Source organism: Uranotaenia lowii, chromosome 3, assembly GCF_029784155.1.
Source record: "Uranotaenia lowii strain MFRU-FL chromosome 3, ASM2978415v1, whole genome shotgun sequence".
Classification (NCBI taxonomy): domain Eukaryota; kingdom Metazoa; phylum Arthropoda; class Insecta; order Diptera; family Culicidae; genus Uranotaenia; species Uranotaenia lowii.
The window spans coordinates 132588222-132610942 of NC_073693.1; the positions used below are offsets into that span (position 1 = coordinate 132588222).

Below are 22721 nucleotides of genomic sequence, written 5' to 3' on the forward strand. Positions count from 1 at the left end.
ATTGGCTAACTCAAATTCAAGTCAAAACTCCAGCATATATACCCTGTCTCTTGTTACGATTCAAGACTAAGGACCTCTCCTCTGACGACTTGAGGTTCGGCTTTTTCTCGTAACTCGAGGCTCGCTTGGTCTCCACGACACCTCTGTTCGAGACCACTGCAAAAGAGCAATGACCTCTCCTCTAACGACTCGAGATCTTGGCTCCGCTTGGTTTGGCTCGAGACCCTCTCCTCTTTGTCTGTCCGTGTGCCGATCGAAAGCAGCTTATCCTGGACATGCGCCTGTCCCAGCACACGTCCAGGGCTTTACGAAACTACTCGGATGATTCCCGGCGAAGACGTCATCCTACACCTACTCGAGTGACTCACCCGTCGACGACGTGAAGTCACCCTACCCGCGAGTATTTTGTAGCGACTGCGGAGAAGGTCTCCGCAGTTCCCTCCTAGAAATCGCGTTCTACTCAGATACTCCGCGGCGGTGGAGGTATCCTACACAACGTTCGCGACGTACCTTATAGCTCGGCATAAGCAGAAGGTAGAGTCTTGTTTTTAAATGCTTTACTGCTAGGATCGAAGGCACACTATTCGCCACCCGCCGAAAGGGCATTCTACTTCGGCCGTGGTCCGGTCTTCCTCCTCCCTTCCGGCTGGTGACCCTAGGCTTTTTCCCGCCGTGTTCCGAATCGAGAGTAGCTAATCCTGGACTCGCGACTGTCACAGCACACGTACGGGTCTTCAACGCTTGCGAATCAGATGAATCCCGACGGTGATGGCATCCTACCCGACTCAAGCGGCTCATCCGACGGCGACGTGAGACCACTCTACCCGAGGGTATTCCTCACAGAGGCGCGACCTACCAGACAGCTCAGCATATACAGAAGGTATAGTCTTATCTTTGTATGCTTTACTGCCAGGATCGGACGCACACTACTCAGAAGCTCCCCGACGAAGGAGTCACCCTACACCGGTCGCGAAATGGTGCTGGTTCCAACTCGGGATCAAGCGATGGGTCCACCGGCCACGTTACGAGCTGTCCCACTGGTGCTGCCAGTTGGACTTCGAGGTCTCTCTGGCATGTTTCCGCACATCGGGCATGTGCCTGTGCTCGTAGCAAAAGATATCTTCCTCTAGCAAGACCGAGATAGGCATGCCCCCCGCCACAACATCAGTAGCTACCGAGGACACCGTTTGGTATGCGCTGATTACACGCAGGTTCATCAGCCGCTGCACACTGCAGAGCTTTTGCAAGTTACATTGCCTGCTCAAGGCTGCCTTCCAGGCTGCCGCTCCGTACCGCAAAATGGACGAGGTCACACTCGCCAGGACCCTCTTTCTGCTACAGCGGATCGCCGAGTTATTCGACATTACCCGTGAGAAGGCTGCTGTCGCCATTGCCGCTCTTTTACAGACGTAGTCGACGTGGGCCGTAAAGCTCAACCGGTCGTCGATCATCACCCCCAGGTACTTGATCGCACGCTTGGATTCGATTGCGCACGGTCCATCTGCAATCGTCCCTGGTTGTGCTGAAATCAGGTTGGTGATCAGCACCATCTCGGTCTTGTGGTGAGCCAGACGCAAGTTCTTGGAGCGCATCCAACATTCCACCTTCTCGATAGCTTCTGTGGCGAGTAGCTGGGCCTCTTCGGTTGATGGGCCCGATGCCAGGAGAACCACGTCATCGGCGAATCCCACAAGTCTCACTCCCGTAGGAAGACGCAGTTTCAGCAGTTTGTCGTAGACAATGTTCCACAATACCGGGCCAAGTATCGATCCTTGTGGAACTCCTGCCGATACTCTCACTGTTTCCAGTCCCTCGCTTGTCATATACTGTTGTTGGCGGTTACGGAAGTAACACATCCTACAGATGTATGCCGGAAACCTCAGATAAATGAACGCAATCGCTGCACAACTGACGCTGTTGGAGGCGTTCTTCACATCAAGGGTGTACACTGCTCAAAATCGATCTCCTCTCCTCTTCTTCGTCTGCCCCTTCGATGACGCGTCGAATGGCATCCACTGTACTGCGGCTTTTCGACATAATCCAAGTTGAAAGCGAAACGGAGTTCGTTTGGGATCAGCTAGTTATTAATAAAATATGATTTTTGTTTTCAAGTATTCAAAATAATTGAAGAAGGAATAAAATATTCAAAATATTTGATTTTAATGTATAATATGCCTATAAATGCGTATGACTTATTTTAATTACCATCGATGCTGGCTTACAACTACAAGCGCTGACAATTTTTATTTTATTATTTTTTGTAATGACTCCTGCCATGTGGCAGCTGTCACAGGATAAACTATTAATTTAATCACTTTTATTTTTCTCTTTTACAGATCATTCCAAACCCGATTGAAGATATCATTTGACCAGTTGAAGACGATCATATAATCTCTAAGCACCAGCAGCAGCACATCATCATCATCATAGCTACCAAAAATAAAAACCACTCAGTCGCCCTAGTGAACGACCCGAAATATTCTGAACGTGAAAGTTGAACTCGGTCAACTCCCCCAGCTGCTTCCACAAAACGCAGGCCAATTTGCGTGTGTGGGACGACGATCGCTCACTCGTTGAAGTCTCCGTCTGCTTCTGGCTATTGCCTTGGGTATTTCTTGTGCAATGGACCTCTCCTCCTATAGTTTCAAAACGGCCCAGCCATTGGCAAGGTTTTTGGCAGATTAAATTTTCGTGTCGTGTTATTTTCTCGAATCGGTGACAAGAGGTGTTGTGTACCTGTTGTTTTTTGTTCAGTGCTTAAGCACATAGTGTTAATTTAGGAGAAGAAAATTTATATAAGTCATAATGAAGCAGAAATTGAAGTATTTCTGCACGTTTCTAGTGATTTTCGGTTTTCGGTCGATTGCCGCCGATAGTTTACCCTGTGATTTCATGGATTCGGTCAATATAACCGATGGAGTACGAGACAGTTTAGGGAACATCCTTCACAATGGCATCCAGTACAAGCCCAAGTACTATCGGACAATCGACTACGACTATCAGAACTTTTCGAATAAAAAGTTCGTCCAGGAGTACATCCGGGGATGTCCGTGTGCTGTTCGGTTGTGCGTTCGGATGTGTTGTCCCGAGGGTCACGTTCTAGTCGAACGAAGGTGTGTCCTCTCTGAGGCACCGATGGTTGTTCAGGTCAATACGACACTGTTCAATCCGGAGAGAAATTCCGAAGTGTTCGATCTGACCCAGAACCGGATGTACGGGTTTTTGTTCGGCAAACCTTGCGAGCACATGTACGAACTTGACCCCAGAGATCCGGATGACGCATGGACTTTGGCGCGGGTAAGTTTTTTTTTAATAGAAATACAGTAGAACCCTGCTTTTCCGAAATAGTCGTGGGTAGGATTACCTCGTATGAAACAAAACGAAACGAAAACGAAACGAAAACGAAACGAAAACGAAACGAAAACGAAACGAAAACGAAACGAAAACGAAACGAAAACGAAACGAAAACGAAACGAAAACGAAACGAAAACGAAACGAAAACGAAACGAAAACGAAACGAAAACGAAACGAAAACGAAACGAAAACGAAACGAAAACGAAACGAAAACGAAACGAAAACGAAACGAAAACGAAACGAAAACGAAACGAAAACGAAACGAAAACGAAACGAAAACGAAACGAAAACGAAACGAAAACGAAACGAAAACGAAACGAAAACGAAACGAAAACGAAACGAAAACGAAACGAAAACGAAACGAAAACGAAACGAAAACGAAACGAAAACGAAACGAAAACGAAACGAAAACGAAACGAAAACGAAACGAAAACGAAACGAAAACGAAACGAAAACGAAACGAAAACGAAACGAAAACGAAACGAAAACGAAACGAAAACGAAACGAAAACGAAACGAAAACGAAACGAAAACGAAACGAAAACGAAACGAAAACGAAACGAAAACGAAACGAAAACGAAACGAAAACGAAACGAAAACGAAACGAAAACGAAACGAAAACGAAACGAAAACGAAACGAAAACGAAACGAAAACGAAACGAAAACGAAACGAAAACGAAACGAAAACGAAACGAAAACGAAACGAAAACGAAACGAAAACGAAACGAAAACGAAACGAAAACGAAACGAAAACGAAACGAAAACGAAACGAAAACGAAACGAAAACGAAACGAAAACGAAACGAAAACGAAACGAAAACGAAACGAAAACGAAACGAAAACGAAACGAAAACGAAACGAAAACGAAACGAAAACGAAACGAAAACGAAACGAAAACGAAACGAAAACGAAACGAAAACGAAACGAAAACGAAACGAAAACGAAACGAAAACGAAACGAAAACGAAACGAAAACGAAACGAAAACGAAACGAAAACGAAACGAAAACGAAACGAAAACGAAACGAAAACGAAACGAAAACGAAACGAAAACGAAACGAAAACGAAACGAAAACGAAACGAAAACGAAACGAAAACGAAACGAAAACGAAACGAAACGAAAACGAAACGAAAACGAAACGAAAACGAAACGAAAACGAAACGAAAACGAAAACGAAACGAAAACGAAACGAAAACGAAACGAAAACGAAACGAAAACGAAACGAAAACGAAACGAAAACGAAACGAAAACGAAACGAAAACGAAACGAAAACGAAACGAAAACGAAACGAAAACGAAACGAAAACGAAACGAAAACGAAACGAAAACGAAACGAAAACGAAACGAAACGAAAACGAAACGAAAACGAAACGAAAACGAAACGAAAACGAAACGAAAACGAAACGAAAACGAAACGAAAACGAAACGAAAACGAAACGAAAACGAAACGAAAACGAAACGAAAACGAAACGAAAACGAAACGAAAACGAAACGAAAACGAAACGAAAACGAAACGAAAACGAAACGAAAACGAAACGAAAACGAAACGAAAACGAAACGAAAACGAAACGAAAACGAAACGAAAACGAAACGAAAACGAAACGAAAACGAAACGAAAACGAAACGAAAACGAAACGAAAACGAAACGAAAACGAAACGAAAACGAAACGAAAACGAAACGAAAACGAAACGAAAACGAAACGAAAACGAAACGAAAACGAAACGAAAACGAAACGAAAACGAAACGAAAACGAAACGAAAACGAAACGAAAACGAAACGAAAACGAAACGAAAACGAAACGAAAACGAAACGAAAACGAAACGAAAACGAAACGAAAACGAAACGAAAACGAAACGAAAACGAAACGAAAACGAAACGAAAACGAAACGAAAACGAAACGAAAACGAAACGAAAACGAAACGAAAACGAAACGAAAACGAAACGAAAACGAAACGAAAACGAAACGAAAACGAAACGAAAACGAAACGAAAACGAAACGAAAACGAAACGAAAACGAAACGAAAACGAAACGAAAACGAAACGAAAACGAAACGAAAACGAAACGAAAACGAAACGAAAACGAAACGAAAACGAAACGAAAACGAAAAAGAAAGGAAAACGAAACGAAAACGAAACGAAAACGAAACGAAAACGAAACGAAAACGAAACGAAAACGAAACGAAAACGAAACGAAAACGAAACGAAAACGAAACGAAAACGAAACGAAAACGAAACGAAAACGAAACGAAAACGAAACGAAAACGAAACGAAAACGAAACGAAAACGAAACGAAAACGAAACGAAAACGAAACGAAAACGAAACGAAAACGAAACGAAAACGAAACGAAAACGAAACGAAAACGAAACGAAAACGAAACGAAAACGAAACGAAAACGAAACGAAAACGAAACGAAAACGAAACGAAAACGAAACGAAAACGAAACGAAAACGAAACGAAAACGAAACGAAAACGAAACGAAAACGAAACGAAAACGAAACGAAAACGAAACGAAAACGAAACGAAAACGAAACGAAAACGAAACGAAAACGAAACGAAAACGAAACGAAAACGAAACGAAAACGAAACGAAAACGAAACGAAAACGAAACGAAAACGAAAACGAAAACGAAACGAAAACGAAACGAAAACGAAACGAAAACGAAACGAAAACGAAACGAAAACGAAACGAAAACGAAACGAAAACGAAACGAAAACGAAACGAAAACGAAACGAAAACGAAACGAAAACGAAACGAAAACGAAACGAAAACGAAACGAAAACGAAACGAAAACGAAACGAAAACGAAACGAAAACGAAACGAAAACGAAACGAAAACGAAACGAAAACGAAACGAAAACGAAACGAAAACGAAACGAAAACGAAACGAAAACGAAACGAAAACGAAACGAAAACGAAACGAAAACGAAACGAAAACGAAACGAAAACGAAACGAAAACGAAACGAAAACGAAACGAAAACGAAACGAAAACGAAACGAAAACGAAACGAAAACGAAACGAAAACGAAACGAAAACGAAACGAAAACGAAACGAAAACGAAACGAAAACGAAACGAAAACGAAACGAAAACGAAACGAAAACGAAACGAAAACGAAACGAAAACGAAACGAAAACGAAACGAAAACGAAACGAAAACGAAACGAAAACGAAACGAAAACGAAACGAAAACGAAACGAAAACGAAACGAAAACGAAACGAAAACGAAACGAAAACGAAACGAAAACGAAACGAAAACGAAACGAAAACAAAACGAAAACGAAACGAAAACGAAACGAAAACGAAACGAAAACGAAACGAAAACGAAACGAAAACGAAACGAAAACGAAACGAAAACGAAACGAAAACGAAACGAAAACGAAACGAAAACGAAACGAAAACGAAACGAAAACGAAACGAAAACGAAACGAAAACGAAACGAAAACGAAACGAAAACGAAACGAAAACGAAACGAAAACGAAACGAAAACGAAACGAAAACGAAACGAAAACGAAACGAAAACGAAACGAAAACGAAACGAAAACGAAACGAAAACGAAACGAAAACGAAACGAAAACGAAACGAAAACGAAACGAAAACGAAACGAAAACGAAACGAAAACGAAACGAAAACGAAACGAAAACGAAACGAAAACGAAACGAAAACGAAACGAAAACGAAACGAAAACGAAACGAAAACGAAACGAAAACGAAACGAAAACGAAACGAAAACGAAACGAAAACGAAACGAAAACGAAACGAAAACGAAACGAAAACGAAACGAAAACGAAACGAAAACGAAACGAAAACGAAACGAAAACGAAACGAAAACGAAACGAAAACGAAACGAAAACGAAACGAAAACGAAACGAAAACGAAACGAAAACGAAACGAAAACGAAACGAAAACGAAACGAAAACGAAACGAAAACGAAACGAAAACGAAACGAAAACGAAACGAAAACGAAACGAAAACGAAACGAAAACGAAATGAAAACGAAACGAAAACGAAACGAAAACGAAACGAAAACGAAACGAAAACGAAACGAAAACGAAACGAAAACGAAACGAAAACGAAACGAAAACGAAACGAAAACGAAACGAAAACAAAACGAAAACGAAACGAAAACGAAACGAAAACGAAACGAAAACGAAACGAAAACGAAACTAGATCGAAACTAAATCGAAACTAAATCGAAACGATCTTGATTTTTCAGCCGTCGACTTCATATCTCAAAACAAGAGGTCATTTGAGTGGGTTTAAATGCTATGTAATTTTTAATGTTGTTTCTTGAACCAAAGAGTTAAAAAAAACAGTCAGTAGTGTATTTTTAAACATCTGAGTGAAACTTTAATAGATTATTTCTACGTGACCAACAGAAATAAGAAAAATGGTAAATGTTGTTTCAGTTCTGTGTCATTGAACTTTTTTGCTTTCACACTCAATTTTTTTTCCAACCATGAACAATAAGAGTCGATCTGTAAGCTGCGTCAATTGAACTTCCAAAAAACCCTGGTTTTACTTCATGCCATGAATTGGGCACATTTGAATATTGATTGTTCAAACTAAGGCGTGCTGAACATGCGCAAATTTTGAGTGCCATCTTCATATACGAGATATACGAGAGCATACAGCTCTGACTTTTCAAAATAAAATCAAAGTGTTTATCGTTTCACAATCTCTTAAAGATTTGTTTTTTTTTTTCTTCTCAAATCATAAATCCAGGAAAAGTCCCAACACTCGGCAGTTCAGTTTTATTTCATTCCATGTAGTGAGCTGCCTAAATGCAAATTTCATCCACAGAACAACTAACACGCCAAGTTGATTTACCTTTTTAAAACGTCTCTAATAAAAAAAAAAAAAAAAAAAAAAGTTGATTTACCTGACCTGTCGAGTATTTCTCACCACCATTAAGCTTTACGTTGCATTATTGTTGGATTCAAACGAACGTGTTCCAGGCACTCGTTGCTGCAGGGCTGGCTGCACTTTAAAGTTCATCGGGAGTCACTATCGATTATAAATGCTATTATTTCAGAATAATTTGTGTTTAGTGGGAAGATAGAGCTCGCTCAATGGATGCTGGTATTTCCGCTAGTATGGGCACATGTTACTCATTAGAAACGATTTATCTCGATAACCTGACGTTTGTCAGGTGTGCAATCAATTACATGCACATCTATGCTTTAAAAACAGAGGTTAAAAACAATTGAAAATATTAAATCTGATTTAGTTCAAATATATTTTCTATTTGAATAAAATAATAAAGTTTGCAATTTGGGAAGTGATATGTGATATTTGAAAATGATTGTTCTTGTAACGAATTAAAAATGGTCTTAAAACCTTTTTGTTTCGAGGTAATTTTGTTTATCTTGAACATTAAATGTTTTTCCATTATCATTATTTTTGTTTTAAAATTTTATTCATGAAATTATCAAATAATCAATATGTATCTGTGATTTCACGGCGAGTAAACTTAATACGAAATTAGGAACCAAAAGTTTAATCAATCTGTTGCTTTCCTGATATTGGTGTGTCACAAACTGATAACAGAGATCAACTCATTCAATGGTCTAGAGATAACCAAATTGAAACTCAGAACTACCTTCGCTCGGACTTCCGGAACTGACCTCCGCTCCAATTTGCTGCACTTCGGCCTCGAAACCATTCTTGTTATCGGAAGTATACTTCACAATACGATGAATACCATCCGGTTGCAGAACAACGTACTGTCCCTTGACCACGTCTCCATCTCGAATCTCCCACTGGGTCTTGTGATCACCACTTCCGTAGTCCCGCACCCCGTATTCATATTTGTACTTGGGATAGGAGTAATCCTCGTCGCCTGGTTGGCTTTCTTCCGATTGACCGAGAGCGGAACCAATTTCCGGGAATTCACTACCGATTTCGGAGTTGGTGATACCGGTACCGGTATTGGAGCCACTGAATCCGTCGAATTGGTTTTCATCGACTTCCGCAACTACGATTTGACCCATTCCAGTGCTTTCGCCTTGGGCTTGGCCGAGATCTCCATCTTGAAATTGACCTTCTTGCAGACCTGCGAAACTTTCTTCCGATTGCTGACGACCGAACCTTCCATTTTGATACTGTTGACGGTTGTTTTGATTTCGTTGTTGTTGTTGCTCACCGTCGCTCCGCTGGTTTTGTGGCCTACCTCGATTGCTGCCTTGCTGACGAACATTTCCACCACCTTGTTGTCTCGAGCCTGCTTCGCTTTGACGATTGTTGCCACGAGCTTGTTCTCGACGACCGAAATTGTTAGGTTGTTGTTGTTGCCTGTTGTCAAGTTGTGCTTCCGTTTCTTGGTTCTTTTCGATCAAAAGCTTGTTCTGAAGATGCCAACTGTAGGAGTCCGGATACTGATATCCCTGGAGTCCTCTGCTTTCAACCGACAAGCTTGGGTTGCCTGTTCCAGAGTTAGTTTCAACAAGCTGACCTTGTTCACTAGGTCTTTCAGTACTTAGAATTGGTTCTTGAGTTTGGAAACCATTACCTTGGGTCCTAGAGGCTTGTTGCTGATTCAAACGAGTCAGTTCCACGGCTTGACCGAGGCGCCAAAACTCATTCCCAAATCCTTCATCATCTTCAAATATGTTCACTTGATTTTGTCGTGAATCTGTATTTTGTTCGGTGCCAGCTTGTCCCCGCCACGAATTTCGTTGACCAGAACGAGTACTACCTTGATTTTGTCCTCTGCGTGAGCTTTCTTGTCCACGACGAACACCTTCTTCGCCGCGTTGGGTATCTTCTTGACGTTGTCTACTAGTTTGTCGTGGTTGTTCTGCTGCTTGTTCCTCACCTTCAAATTGATTGTTTTCTTGCTGCTCGCGGTACGATTCATTTTGTTCACCTCGGTTCTGGTTTCTCCGCTGATCAGTTGCCTGTCCTCGTCTGCTGCTTCCCTTACGACTTTGTGGCCTACGACGTCCAGAATTGCCTCTGCGATTGTTTCGTTGTTCTTCATCCGAACCTTCTTCTTGTCGTTGGCGTTCGTAGTTTCGAATATTGTTTTCCTGCCCACGTCGTTCGTATTCCATTTGCTGATCTTGATCATCGACTTCACCACTCTCATTCGAATCACCTCCCTGACCAGTCAAACTATTTGAATCTTCAGTTTCACCACCCTGGTCCAGACCTCCCAAATCACTGTTTTTCTGTTGCGCACTGTTTCGTTCTTTTCCGATCTTGATCGGTCGTTTCATCACAATTTCTTCAATTCCGAAGCCTCCCTCGGGACCTCGGCGCCCAAATCCCCGACCCAACCACTGTAATCCGATCCAACGATTGCGTCCTTTCTCCTGCTGGCTTGCAGCCTCCCGGAATCCAGGCGATAGTTGATCCAGTCGAGAGTTTCGCTGCTCCGCTCCTTCACTAATCACATCATTCTGGGCAGCACTTTCTTCCTGGGACGCTTTGGGAGCCGGATGATTCACTTTACTCACGTAAACGTGTCCATCGTGGGCTATGGCTAGCCCTACGAGGACCGCCACAACAAACGCGAACTTCAACATAATCGATACACTTTCATCCAGCCGATAGAAGACCTAACGGTACGAAATGTTCCACTATACTAGTGCGGTTCTGGTCCATGATTTTTAATTTATAAGGCCCAAGAAATTCTGATCAACCTGCTCGATTGCTCCACGGTCCCATGTAGCTCCAAACTTTGCAAAATTTGATCGAAAATCAGCAATCAATCGCTCATCGCAAAATCCAAAGTACTTCTAACACCGTCGACAAGCTTGTCAGCGATCAAAAGTGCGTAAGTGCGACGCCCCAATGAAGAAAGTACCTACCCAAAGAACTTTTTCGCCAGATGCCGAAACTCGACGACTCGACTCCTACCAAGTACAAATCAGACACCGGTCATGTTCCTTTTCGATGATTGATGTTGACGTGAACATACACCTGTCCGATGATGTGTTAACAATGTGAAGCAAAAAAAAGAGAAAAAATGGTAAACTCGGTAAACTATACCATCAAGCTTGCCAAGCCGATAAGTGTTCAAATTTTTGTTTCTTCAATTTACTTTGCCAGCAGCGGAACAGCTCTAAAGTAAGCTGCTTTGTCGGGTTTGATCGTCAACAAATGGGTGAAAAAAGTTGGCTGCTAAATGATTAAGACGCACGCACATTCTCAGACGCGTTAAGCGATGCGTCCAGTCATACGCACTGCGCACCGCCCGCCATGCTGGCGAAATGTTCTGAAATGGTGAACACAAGTCGGCCGGAGAGCCGATGATGAATGAAATGTGATACCCTACCCGGTGATCATTTAGCGATTTAATTAGAAGTGGCACGCGGTGCTAACAAATCGATCCCGCCGTTGAGAAGTGGATGTGAAAGTGTGTTCCATTCTGCTAACCACTCAACGAGATATTGTTTTCGGATAAAAATATTTTTGATACGGTTTACCTTTTTTCAACTTATTGTTGGAATATTTGAAAGGCTGAACATCTTTCAAAAAATTGTCTTCCCAAATTTTGATCTTTATTGATTTATCGTTACAGTTAAGTATTTTTTACCATTTACATTTTTCTTTTAAACAGGGGGAGACTAAATAGCAGCACGTAATAAAACAAACGAGAAAATTATGTTGTTATTTCGATGATTCAGATGATTTTTTTTACAAATTTTATTCATCGTGCAATACACAAAACGAGTTTTAGAAGTACATATTCCTCTAAACTGGAGTATTTATAACTTGTACATTATTTATCGACAAGTCCATTTGAAAATCGTGTACAATATGATTCTATAACTGTGAAACAATGGTCCAAGATTCAAAAATGTTCCATTCTACAACCAAACGACAGCCTCTCAATGCACAGTGATCATAAATTTGAAATATAATTTTTAGAGGAGATGAAGGAGTAGGCTTTGGCTTGATAAGAAGCATAAATTCATCTCGTGTCTAAAAATTGAAAAAAAATTTGAAAAACTTTTGGCGTTTTTATAATTTACCAGGGCTTGTGATATAGCTCAGTTGGCAAGTTCGTTGTCTCCTGAGCCGATGTCTGCGAGTTCGAGCCCAAAAGTAAATATCAAACACAGTTGTACCGGATGAGTTTTTCAATGACTGTTCTGCAACTGCAACGTTGATATAAAGTCGTAAATGCCATAAAGATGGTAAAACGACTATAATCGAAACAAAAAAAATCTACCAGTGAAGTAGTGAGTGAGAATTTTTTATCCTTGAGTATTTAAGTTTACTCTAACTTGTAAGGCCTCCTGAATCCGATTCGGCGAAGATTGTTTCTCGGAATGCTCTGACCTAACCCTGGATTATATTTCTGCGGGATCGGCGGTATTTTTAAGATAAGTGATATTTTTAAATTAAATTTATAGTAATTTTCGTATTTTTTTAAAGTCCGATTAATGAACAGGAAAAGAATTAACAAAAATAATGACTCTGAAAATATGAAGCCCACACAAGTTGCATAGCAAAAGCGAAATATTTCCTCGGGTGATGTATTTCAACAAATTTTTTCATGCAAAAGTTGTGTGCCAAAAAAATATGCAAAAGTTATTTTAGGTGAGCCTATTTAATGATTTTTTTTTAAAGATGTAGTGCTATGTAATAATATGTTTGAAAATAATATGTTAAAAAAACATAATTCCAGAGGTTGAACTATATACCTAATAAGCTTTTAAAAGTAGTGTTAATTTTTATTAAACTGTAGGTGTTTGGTTAATAAATAATTATAGATACGCAGTTTCAATTTAAAAAGTATACATTGTTTTCAAAGTTGAAATTCACGCGAGAGTCATAATTAAACAGTTCGAAGCGGTAATCTTTAAACTTTTTCTTCAATAAACTATTCTCAGCTTATGTGCGGTCCTAGAGTTGGGGGGAGGGGGTTGGGGGTGATTATTACGAATTTTCAAAAATTGGCCAATAAAATCAATTTTAATACTCAGCAAAAAGGTAAGTTTTGAAAGAGTGAGAAAGGAGGAGGCCGCACTCCGAGAAAATGTTGATTAATACCTAGATGATTTTGGTAATTTTATACTAAGGAGTTCAAAATTATCGATTTATGAGCTCAAAACACTTGTTGTTAAAATAAAGGAAATTTCAAAAAAGCTTTCGATTATACCTTTTTCCTGTCCTTCTGTATACCAATGAAATGTTTATGATTATTACTTTTCATCTTTACGTTCGAGAGAGCGAATATTTAAGATAAGTTGATAACAATTGCTATGAAATTAAAAATAATTTTAAAACTTAGATAATTTGTTTTTTTTTCTGGTTTTTCTGGTATTTTTGGAATGGATATTTCGAAATACTATATTGTTTCTATCAATTCTGAAATTCATTTCTCATTGTGAATTGTGATCGAAGAGTTTTATTTCTAAGTCTTAGTACAATTCTGAAATAAAATCATGCGATGTGATCTTGCAGCATTTGAACTCAACTTTCATTTATTTACACTTGATTGTCAAGCTCTCATACTACATTTTTGTCTTAATTAAATCCGGAACGAATGAAATGCAATTTAAGCCCTTCGTTTTGAGTAGTAACTAATTTGCACCAAAAAAATGAATGAATGTAGTGAAAAATGTGTTTTATTACTTGATGGATATATTATTCCTACTTCTTTGAACGATTATAATTCAAAATAAAATAAGGGATAAATTTGAAAACGATTTCCCAATTCAAAGTATGGATTTAAAATCTTTTCGTGGACTGGGTGTAATTTTGAATTCTTGAAAATGTTACATAATTTTTTTTCCTCGAAAGGATGGATTATCTGCATAGGATTAAAATTCCAGAAAATTAATAGGATACAATATTTTTATCCAGTTATACGAAAATTTAGAAATTTGACAAAATTTCAAAGATTTAACAAAAATGAATTTAAGATATCTTTGAAAGCAAAACGCTTTGCAGTCTTCAACAAATGGATAAACTTAAATCTTTAATTTTAATGTGCCCTAAACGCCCTTTTGTGATGTCAGAAATATAATTTTTTTTTCTAATTTCATTTTCAAAAATTGGAGAAGTTAATTTTGTTTAAGTATGTATTGTAGTTTTGAAACTAGGCAAAATCGGGATCCTTCGTTAACCCTCTATTACTCAATTTTTTTCGCTGAAAAGTTCACAGAAGCATAGTTTCATGATTACAAATTTCTTTTGTTCTTCGAAAAACTTTATAGATGAAAATTTTTTTTTGCTAGTTTTTCAAAAAATGCAAAATAAAGCACAGGAGCTAAGGAACTTCACTTTCACTACTTATTCGGTTGTATTTTTCACGAACTTCTACAAATTTCTCATAAATTTTGAAACATGTTAACTGCCAGGTACCCGCTAAAGAGTTCGTTTTGCTCTCCATTACGATTTTGTTTAATATCTCCCCACTAGCGTTTAAAATATTTTGCACACGGTTTGACCACCGTATTTTGTTTATTTATTCAGTGGACAGCTTTTCTACCTTCTGGATTTAAAATCATTCCTGTTTATTAGTAAGCTAGTGGGAAAAATTTATCTTTCCTACCTCTTCTCCCACTGAAATTTTCGAATTCCGCTCTATGAACCCTCTCACATTCATGAACTTCATGGAATCAACTATCCTCACTTTTATTGAAATTTAGGCTCACTGTCAGATCCACTAGACCTCCCTTAACAATTTACCATATGAATTTTGGTGGAACTTTCCTACTGTTGTTGAGTCTTCCACTGGAACATTCTTGAATTTTTTCTCGATCCTGCCCAAACATTTTTGTCTATAAATTTCTGTATTAACACGCTATTTTAAAAAATCACTTGACAGATTGTCACCGAATTTTGCACACGTATACATTACTTCACTAGGTTGCTTCACTAAATATTTCATCAATTTCAATCCATGCATTCAAAGTTATTCACAAAACAAAGTGTTGCAATTTTTTTTCAAAAACACTCCTTATTGAGGCGGTTCTAAAATGGTATTTGTATTGGAAATCACTTCAATCCAGTAGTTTCCGGAGCGAAAAGTAAATATTCCGCTTAAAATTATACTCACTCGTTTGTAGGTCCTAACTATTGAAAAACTCACCATTCGGACACATAACTTTCTTCAGCTGATTCCCAGGAGTGCGTGATAACGTTTAATCATAAAACTCAGAGTAGCAATACGACTACAAGTTGATTAGTTCGTCCCGTTGAATTTTTTCCTTTCAATTTTTAAAATACAAATTATACACTTTCAGCTATCTTTATGCAAATTTTCAAGAAATGTTTTATAACCTAAAGCGTTCACAAAGTCCATTACCAGGGGGCTCATATGGGCTTCTTAGTGTGGAAAAGAGTGCCTCCAGAAGTGGCTGCTTCCTCTCCTGAAGGCCCACAACGTCCCAGAAATCTTTTGGCCGGATTTGGCGTCATCGGTTGCCGGGGATCTGTTTGAAGTCGTCCTTCATATATGTTTCGTAGTCCATTATGCAGAATTCAACTTTCGTCAGTATGTTGAGGTACAATTTCCTGGCACGGGTTTTGGCGATTAGGGTTCTGCTTCTCGTCGCGATTAGGGGCCTTTTGTACCTTGAACTTTCGAAGCTCAGCCTTAGTTTTGGCCTTCTGGATAAAACTTCGGCTCAGGTGCAGCTTCTTAGCCACATCCGGAACGGAGGCTTTCGGGTTTCGGTTGAAGGCACCAACTCCGCGGTTGTGATTTTTTGTGTTGTATGGCATACTTTTTCCTTCACTTCAGGGCTTCCGATCGGTGGTCAATCATTCACTCACTTAATCACTCGTGACACCGTGGAATTCGCGATTCCCAACGTTTTAGCAATGGAACGATGCGAGAGATCCTTGTTCTCGTGATGAATGCGCAAGATTTTATCACGCACGATCTGATCTTTCGACTCCTTTTCCGCGAGTTTCAATCACAAGACTTTAAAACATGCAGGATGTAAACAATGCACTATAAACTAAATCAACCAACATTTTCATTAAATGGTACCCAACGGTTGAAAAGTTAGAAAAATTTCATCGTGGACACCTTTTAATTCATTTAAATACTTTTGTTTCAAAATTTTTGTATTGAATTCCGCCGGAGGCGAGCCAGTTTATTGACATGTTCGTTAACACTCCGTTTAAAATATTTTTTTGGATCAAGTAGTTTCCCGTTACTATGGTAAATTCATTTCTTGAGCTCAAAATTTTGCTTCGGCGAACCCAGTATTGAGAAGGTGGCGAAGTCTGGCGGGATATGTTGGGCCAGAATGTCCTGCAAAACAGATGTCCGCCGCGATTCCGGTAGGCCCCAGTCGAGCAGGGACGCAACGAGCGAAGTAGTTAGACCAATTCGAGCGTGATCTGGAAAATGAAATGAAGATCATGGAGGTAGGGCCCACATTTGCCATATCACGTTCGAATTGGTCTAACCACTTCGCTCGTTGCGTCCCTGCTCAACTGGGGCCTACCGGAATTGCGGCAGACATCTGTTTTGCAGGACATTCTGGCCCAACATATCCCGCCAGACTTCGCCACCTTCTCAATACTGGGTTCGCCGTAGAGTCGCGCGAATTCGTGATTCATCCTTAGACAAATCCGTTCTCCTGTACGTCACCATTATTTATTTATTTACCTAGTATACCATCTCACGACATAACTTGACGAACATAATTCCTATAATTCACTCGGTCCATGGCAACCGTTCTCCAATTCCTCGGGCACCCCACGTTCGCCAGATCACGCTCCACTTGGTCTAACCACCTCGCTCGTTGCGCCCCGCTCTTCTTGTTCCTACCGGATTCGTAGCGAACACCTGTTTTGCAGGACAGTCGTCCGGCATTCTCGCAACATGTCCCGCCCAGCGTATCCGGCCAGCCTTCACCACCTTCTGGATACTGGGTTCGCCGTAGAGTCACGCGAGCTCGTGGTTCATCCTTCGCTTCACACTCCATTCTCCTGTACGCCACCAAAGATGGTTCTTAACACTCGTCTCTCGAATACTCCGAGTTTACGCAGGTCCTTCTCGAGCAATATCCATGTCTCGTGCCCGTAGAGAACAACCGGTCTAATAAGCGTCATATACAGGTTACACTTCGTGCGAGGGCAAAGTCTTCTCGACCGCAGTTGCTTGTGGAGTCCATAGTAGGCACGACTTCCGCTGATAATTCGCCTCCGGATCTCACGGCTGGTGTCATTGTCTGCGGTCACCAGTGAGTCGAGATAGACAAAGTCTTCGACTATCTCCAGCTCGTCGCCGTCGATCGTGACCTTGTTATTACTGGACATGTGGGTACGGTCGGTCTCGGATCCGCAGGCCAGCATGTACTTCGTCTTGGACGTATTAATCATCAATCCAATCCTTCCGAAATATGTTGTTCGTTGTTCGTTGCTTCTGTTTTTTGTAGTCACGGGCTCGCAAGGCCCGCAGCTAACCCCACTATCTCGCAGGAGGACCGTCGTGATGTTGCTGTTTTGGGTCCCGAACACCACCAGGACGTTGTTGCACTCCGCACGCCGCCCCTGACATGGAGAACAGGCGCGTACGAAGCCCCCTGACTCAGTATGCATGCGACCAAAGCATCCACCGGGGTTGGGTACCCGATCTCCGCTAAGGTTGCTCGCACCCCAGCTAGCACCACGGGGAGGTAGAGAATCGGAGTTGCAGACAAGAGGTGATATGACCACTACCCGAAGGTTGGGTGTATGGGGTCTCGAGTTGCACATGGTTCTTAACACTCGTCGCTCGAACCCTCCGAGTGTGCGCAGGTCCTCCTCGAACAATATCTACGTCTCGTGCCCGTAGAGGACAACCGGTCTAATGAACGTCGTGTACACTATGAGCGGGGGCGAAGTCTTAGCAGTTGCTTGTGGAGTCCATAGTAGGCGTCCATAGTTCGCGTTTCATTTTGCGGAAGATCTCCTCCACCGTCGTAGATGATCTGCCGACTATGTCGATGTCGTCGGCAAAGCAGATAAGTTGACTGGATCTGTTGAAAATCGTGCCCGCATTTCCCTCACCGCTTGTCAAATAACACCTTCTAGAGTCACGTTGAACATTATGCAGTATAGACCATCACCTTGTCGATGCCAATTCAACCGAAATCCGCACACAGCACTGCGTAACATCCATCATTGACCTTATTAGTCTGGTCATCTTTGAAGTCGATGAATAGATGGTGCGAAGAGACTTGGTTATCACGGCGTTTTGGAGGATTTGCCGTTGTGTTAAGATCTGGTCCTCCGTAGACCGTCCCTTTATAAAGCCGGCCTGAATCTCCGAATATGTTGGTTTTTGACTTTAGGTGGCAGAGTAGGATTCAGGACAACACTTTGTATGTGGCATTGAGGACGGTGAACGCTTGTTTATTCTCACAGTCCAATTTGTCAAACATCTTGTAGATGGGGCATATCACCTATTTTTCCCACTTCTTCGGTAGCTTTCCTGTGCCCTAGATCCGGACCATCAAGCTGTGTAGGTAATCGGCCAACTTGTCCGAGCTTATTTTGATAAGTCGGTTTCTATGTCGGCGATGTACCTTCCCCCACCGTTTTGATCTCCTACATGTGCGCTGTTCACTTCACAATTGTTCGTCAAGATGCCTCCATCCTTATCCCGGCACATTTCAGGTTGCGACACGAAGTTTGGACTCGCTGCCTCTTTCGCTGTCGGTGATTTTCAACGTTTCAACGGGTGCTTTTCTGCAAGACTGCATTACTCTGCACTCGACAGGATCTGACGTCGATGATGTCCGAGAAGTGACGGCTGTCTATAAATCATAGTTAATCTGTGATTGTGTTTGGTACGGTGATCTCCAGGTGTATTAGTGTGAGAGGCGGTGCTGGAAGAAGGTTCTACGTACGGCTCGGTTCGTTTGGACACGGCGAAATCTATTAATTCTAGGCCGTTTTCGTTGGTCAGCTGGTGCGCTCTGAACCTTCAAATTGTCAGTTTGAGTTCCTCCTTCTGGCCGACCTGAGCGTTAAAATTCCCGAAGACTATCTTGATATCATAAATATTTTGGGCAGCAATCATATTCACGCTCCAGCTGCGCGTAGATTCGTCTTTATCGTCACCGGTACTTTTGAGGTAGAAGCTGTGAACATTGATGACGCTGATGTTGAAAAAGCTGTCCTTGATTCTCAACCGCAAATTCGTGGGTCGATCGGATAACGCTCTTCTGCATCTGCCCCATCACTATAAAAGCTGTTCAAAGCTCGTGTGTGTTGCTGCCGCAGCTAGGAACGCACGTACCCTGGAGCTATTCTAGCATTCTTCCTGCAGCCCTGTGATGTCAAATTTGAGTCTCTACAATTCGTTGGAGAGCACGTGGGTACTGCCAATGAAATTTAAAGATCGGCAGTTCCATGTTCCCAGTTTCCAGTTCCAAGGAAAACATTCTATTCTTTTTACTTCAAACAAAACTAAACAGGTTTACAAATTGAGCATCCAAGGGGATTGTTGCCATGAATCATTCAAATATAATCAAATGAAATCTGTAATTTATCTTGCCATACATAACTAAAGCCATACATAACTAAAGCATAAACTCTTAGAAAAGCGTAATAATGAATCTTACCTTTATTTTCTCAATTTCAGAATGGCAGCATCATCTATGGGACCATGCTCCTCACCAGGAATAACTACTGCTTCATGCAGAAGAACGAATCCATCCCGGCTGTTGCGTACGTTTGTTTCGAGCCGCAAGAAGACTTCAAATATGCCCTCTACCCCATTGGTAAGTCAATTATCTTCTAGATCGAAAATTTATTCACTACTTGGTCTAATATTTCATGTCAATAAAACTAACACCGCATAGCTATGAGAAACATTCAAATGGCGTCTTCATTTAACTAATGATCCGCTAATAGATATCAAGCTGAAAACACACGTGGCTAATTGCCTACTGGATACAATACACCTAATTAGACAATATTCTTTCCTATGTGACTGAAAGGCTAGTCTCATAGGTCCGTTCTTGAAGCTGCCTCTACCGGCTTAAGTCAGTCGCTGTGAAAAAATTCGTGGAACTCATAATCATTTGTCCGGCAAACAAAGTTTTTGCCGTTTGGTCGAGGCAAATAAAAAACAGGAAACCTTTATCGCGGCCCCAACCTTTATCTGAAGGGCTGAAGCGAAACAAACAGACTATTTCCGAAATTCAATACTTGCCACATTGTTTACCAACATATTTGGCCAGCTTCACCATGTGTGTGAGTTTATTTTCTGCCTTTTTCCTACTTTCGGCGGTATTAACATCTAAGGCCGGCGCATTGTCATAAAGCAATAAAATGATTGGTTTTATTTGATTAGCGTTACCGTTTTTGCTTGTGGGTTCTTTTCTTGGAGCTAATCATACGGTTAAAAGATGTATCTGAAGCTTGTTCTCAAAATAAAAAAAGCAACTAAATTTATCAAATTCAAATTATAAGAAAGTGGAATTTAAACGGGAGTTTAAAATAACACAAGATCAATTAACTAAAAACATCACTAGCAGTATGCAAAGATTGCCATTTAAAAGGAGACTCTCTCCTTTTAGGATCTACAAAAAGCAATTGTTTTTTTTTTATATTTGCGAACAAAATACACGAACATATTAAAAAAAATCTTAAAACTAAATATTTTCTATTTTCAAGCATCGATGCTCGTGTGTGTTGCCGCAGCTTTGGGCTTTATAGTGATGGGAAAGATGCGGAAGTGAGTGATTGGGTGGTTGCCGATCGACCGTCGAATGTGTCGGTCGAGAATCAAGGGCCGCTTCTTCAACATCACCATCATCAACGTGCACAGTCCTCACCTTGGAAGTACCGGTGATGACAAAGACGAATTCTACGCGCAGCTGGAGCGTGAAAACGACCGCTGCCCAGAACATGATTTCAAGATCATCATCGGGGATTTTAACGCTCAAGTCGGCCAGAAGAAGGAATTCAAGCCGACAATTGGAAGGTTCAGAGCGCACCAGCTGACCAACGAAAACGGCCTGGGCTCAATAGATTTTGCCATCTCCAAACGAATGGCCGTACCTAGTACCTTTTTTACCTCCCACACTAGTACACCTGGATATCACCGTACCAAACGCAGTGATAGATCGATCACGTTTTGCTATCCAGCCGGCACTTCTCGAACGTCATCGACATCAGATCCTGTTGAGGCGCCAACATCGAATCACATTACCTTCTGATGATGGTTAAAGTGCGCCCAAAACTCTCCGTACTGCACTGAATACGAAACCGATGCCGTCTTTGTTAAATATCGATCGACTGAAGCTACTTAAGGTCGCAGCAGACTTCGCGCAATCGCTCGAAGCAGCGCTGTCAGCAAAGGGCGAGCTTGACGAAGCCACTCTCGAGGACTGTTCGGAAACCATCAAGGCAGCCATCAACAGCGTTGCGTCATCGAGCTTGTGAAACAAACTCGACACAACGACTGGTTCGACGAGGAGTGTAGAAGGGTGATGGACCCGAGTAGTGCACCCGTGGAAACGTGGAAAATCACTGACAGCGGAAAAAGCAGCGAGTCCGAATTTTCCGGGAGAAAAAGCGCCGCCTATAGCAGGAGGAGCCCGAGGAGCCGGAGCTGTTGCATCGTTCCCAGAAAACACGAAAGTTCTATCAGGCTTCGTGCCACAAGCTGAAATGTGCCGGGATAAGGAAGGAGGCATCCTAACGGACAATCGGCACTTCGATGAACACCTGAACGACGCGAACGCAGGAGACCAAGACGATGGGAGAAGCTACATCGCCGGCGTAGCCAACGACGTAGAGGAGCCACTCCTAACGATGAGTGAAGCTCCGGTTTACTTGCCACCGTCCATTCCACGGATCTCGGCGGAACTGCGCCTCTATGCAGGTTCCTACAAATCCAAAGTCATGACGAAGTGTTGGCATTCTGCTAATGTTGGCGATTGTTTGCAACACATGCTGTTAAAAGTAAAACGCTTAGAGTTTTCTATGTATAAAAGAAGTGTTTACTTGAAATAAAGTCATTCCAGTTTTAACCACTGAACGTGTTGGTTGTTTCCTCTCCATTCCACTTCGTTCGAAAGTGCTCCTTGTCTATCAGGTTATGGGCCCAGCACTAGTGGAAAGGAGGAAAGAAGTGGAATCGGCAGCGACAGGCAGGTGACCCGGGACCGATTGGAAGTGCGTCGAGCTAGAAAACCATTCGGTGGCTTCGAGCCGGGAATCCATGCGGAAGCGTCGAACCGAGAATTCGTTCTGAGGTGTCGAGCAAGGAATACAATTGGAAGGTGGTCTAGCCTAGTGTCCAATTGGAAGGCAGTCGAACCGGGAATCCATCCGGAGGTGTCGAGCCTGGAATCCGATGGAAGGTGTACGAGCCGGGAATCCGCAGAGGGTCGCGAGCCACTGGAAAGACGAAAAGTCTTGAGGATAGGCTACCAACTGCAAGGAGCGTCAAGCCGACG

The 22721-nt window shown here is 41.7% G+C and overlaps 2 protein-coding genes across 5 annotated transcripts in view; one reads left to right on the forward strand and one right to left on the reverse strand.

Moving 5' to 3' along the window:
* Nucleotides 1-22721, forward strand: part of LOC129753761 (G-protein coupled receptor Mth2-like) — a 143719-nt gene that overhangs the window by 62938 nt on the left and 58060 nt on the right. For all 4 annotated transcript variants that reach the window (XR_008738955.1, XR_008738954.1, XR_008738956.1 and 1 more), the window contains exons 2-3: nt 2337-3297; nt 19895-20033. Coding sequence is in view for 1 of the 4 variants with exons in the window: in XM_055749609.1 (XP_055605584.1) it covers nt 2806-3297; nt 19895-20033 (631 nt within the window). In the remaining 3 variants the exon portion in view is untranslated. The remainder of the gene's footprint in view (nt 1-2336; nt 3298-19894; nt 20034-22721) is intronic.
* Nucleotides 8687-10953, reverse strand: LOC129753760 (uncharacterized protein DDB_G0290685-like). Its single transcript, XM_055749607.1, has one exon. It carries the CDS (start codon nt 10872-10874, stop codon nt 8916-8918), a length of 1959 nt encoding a protein of 652 aa, XP_055605582.1. The 5' UTR covers nt 10875-10953; the 3' UTR covers nt 8687-8915.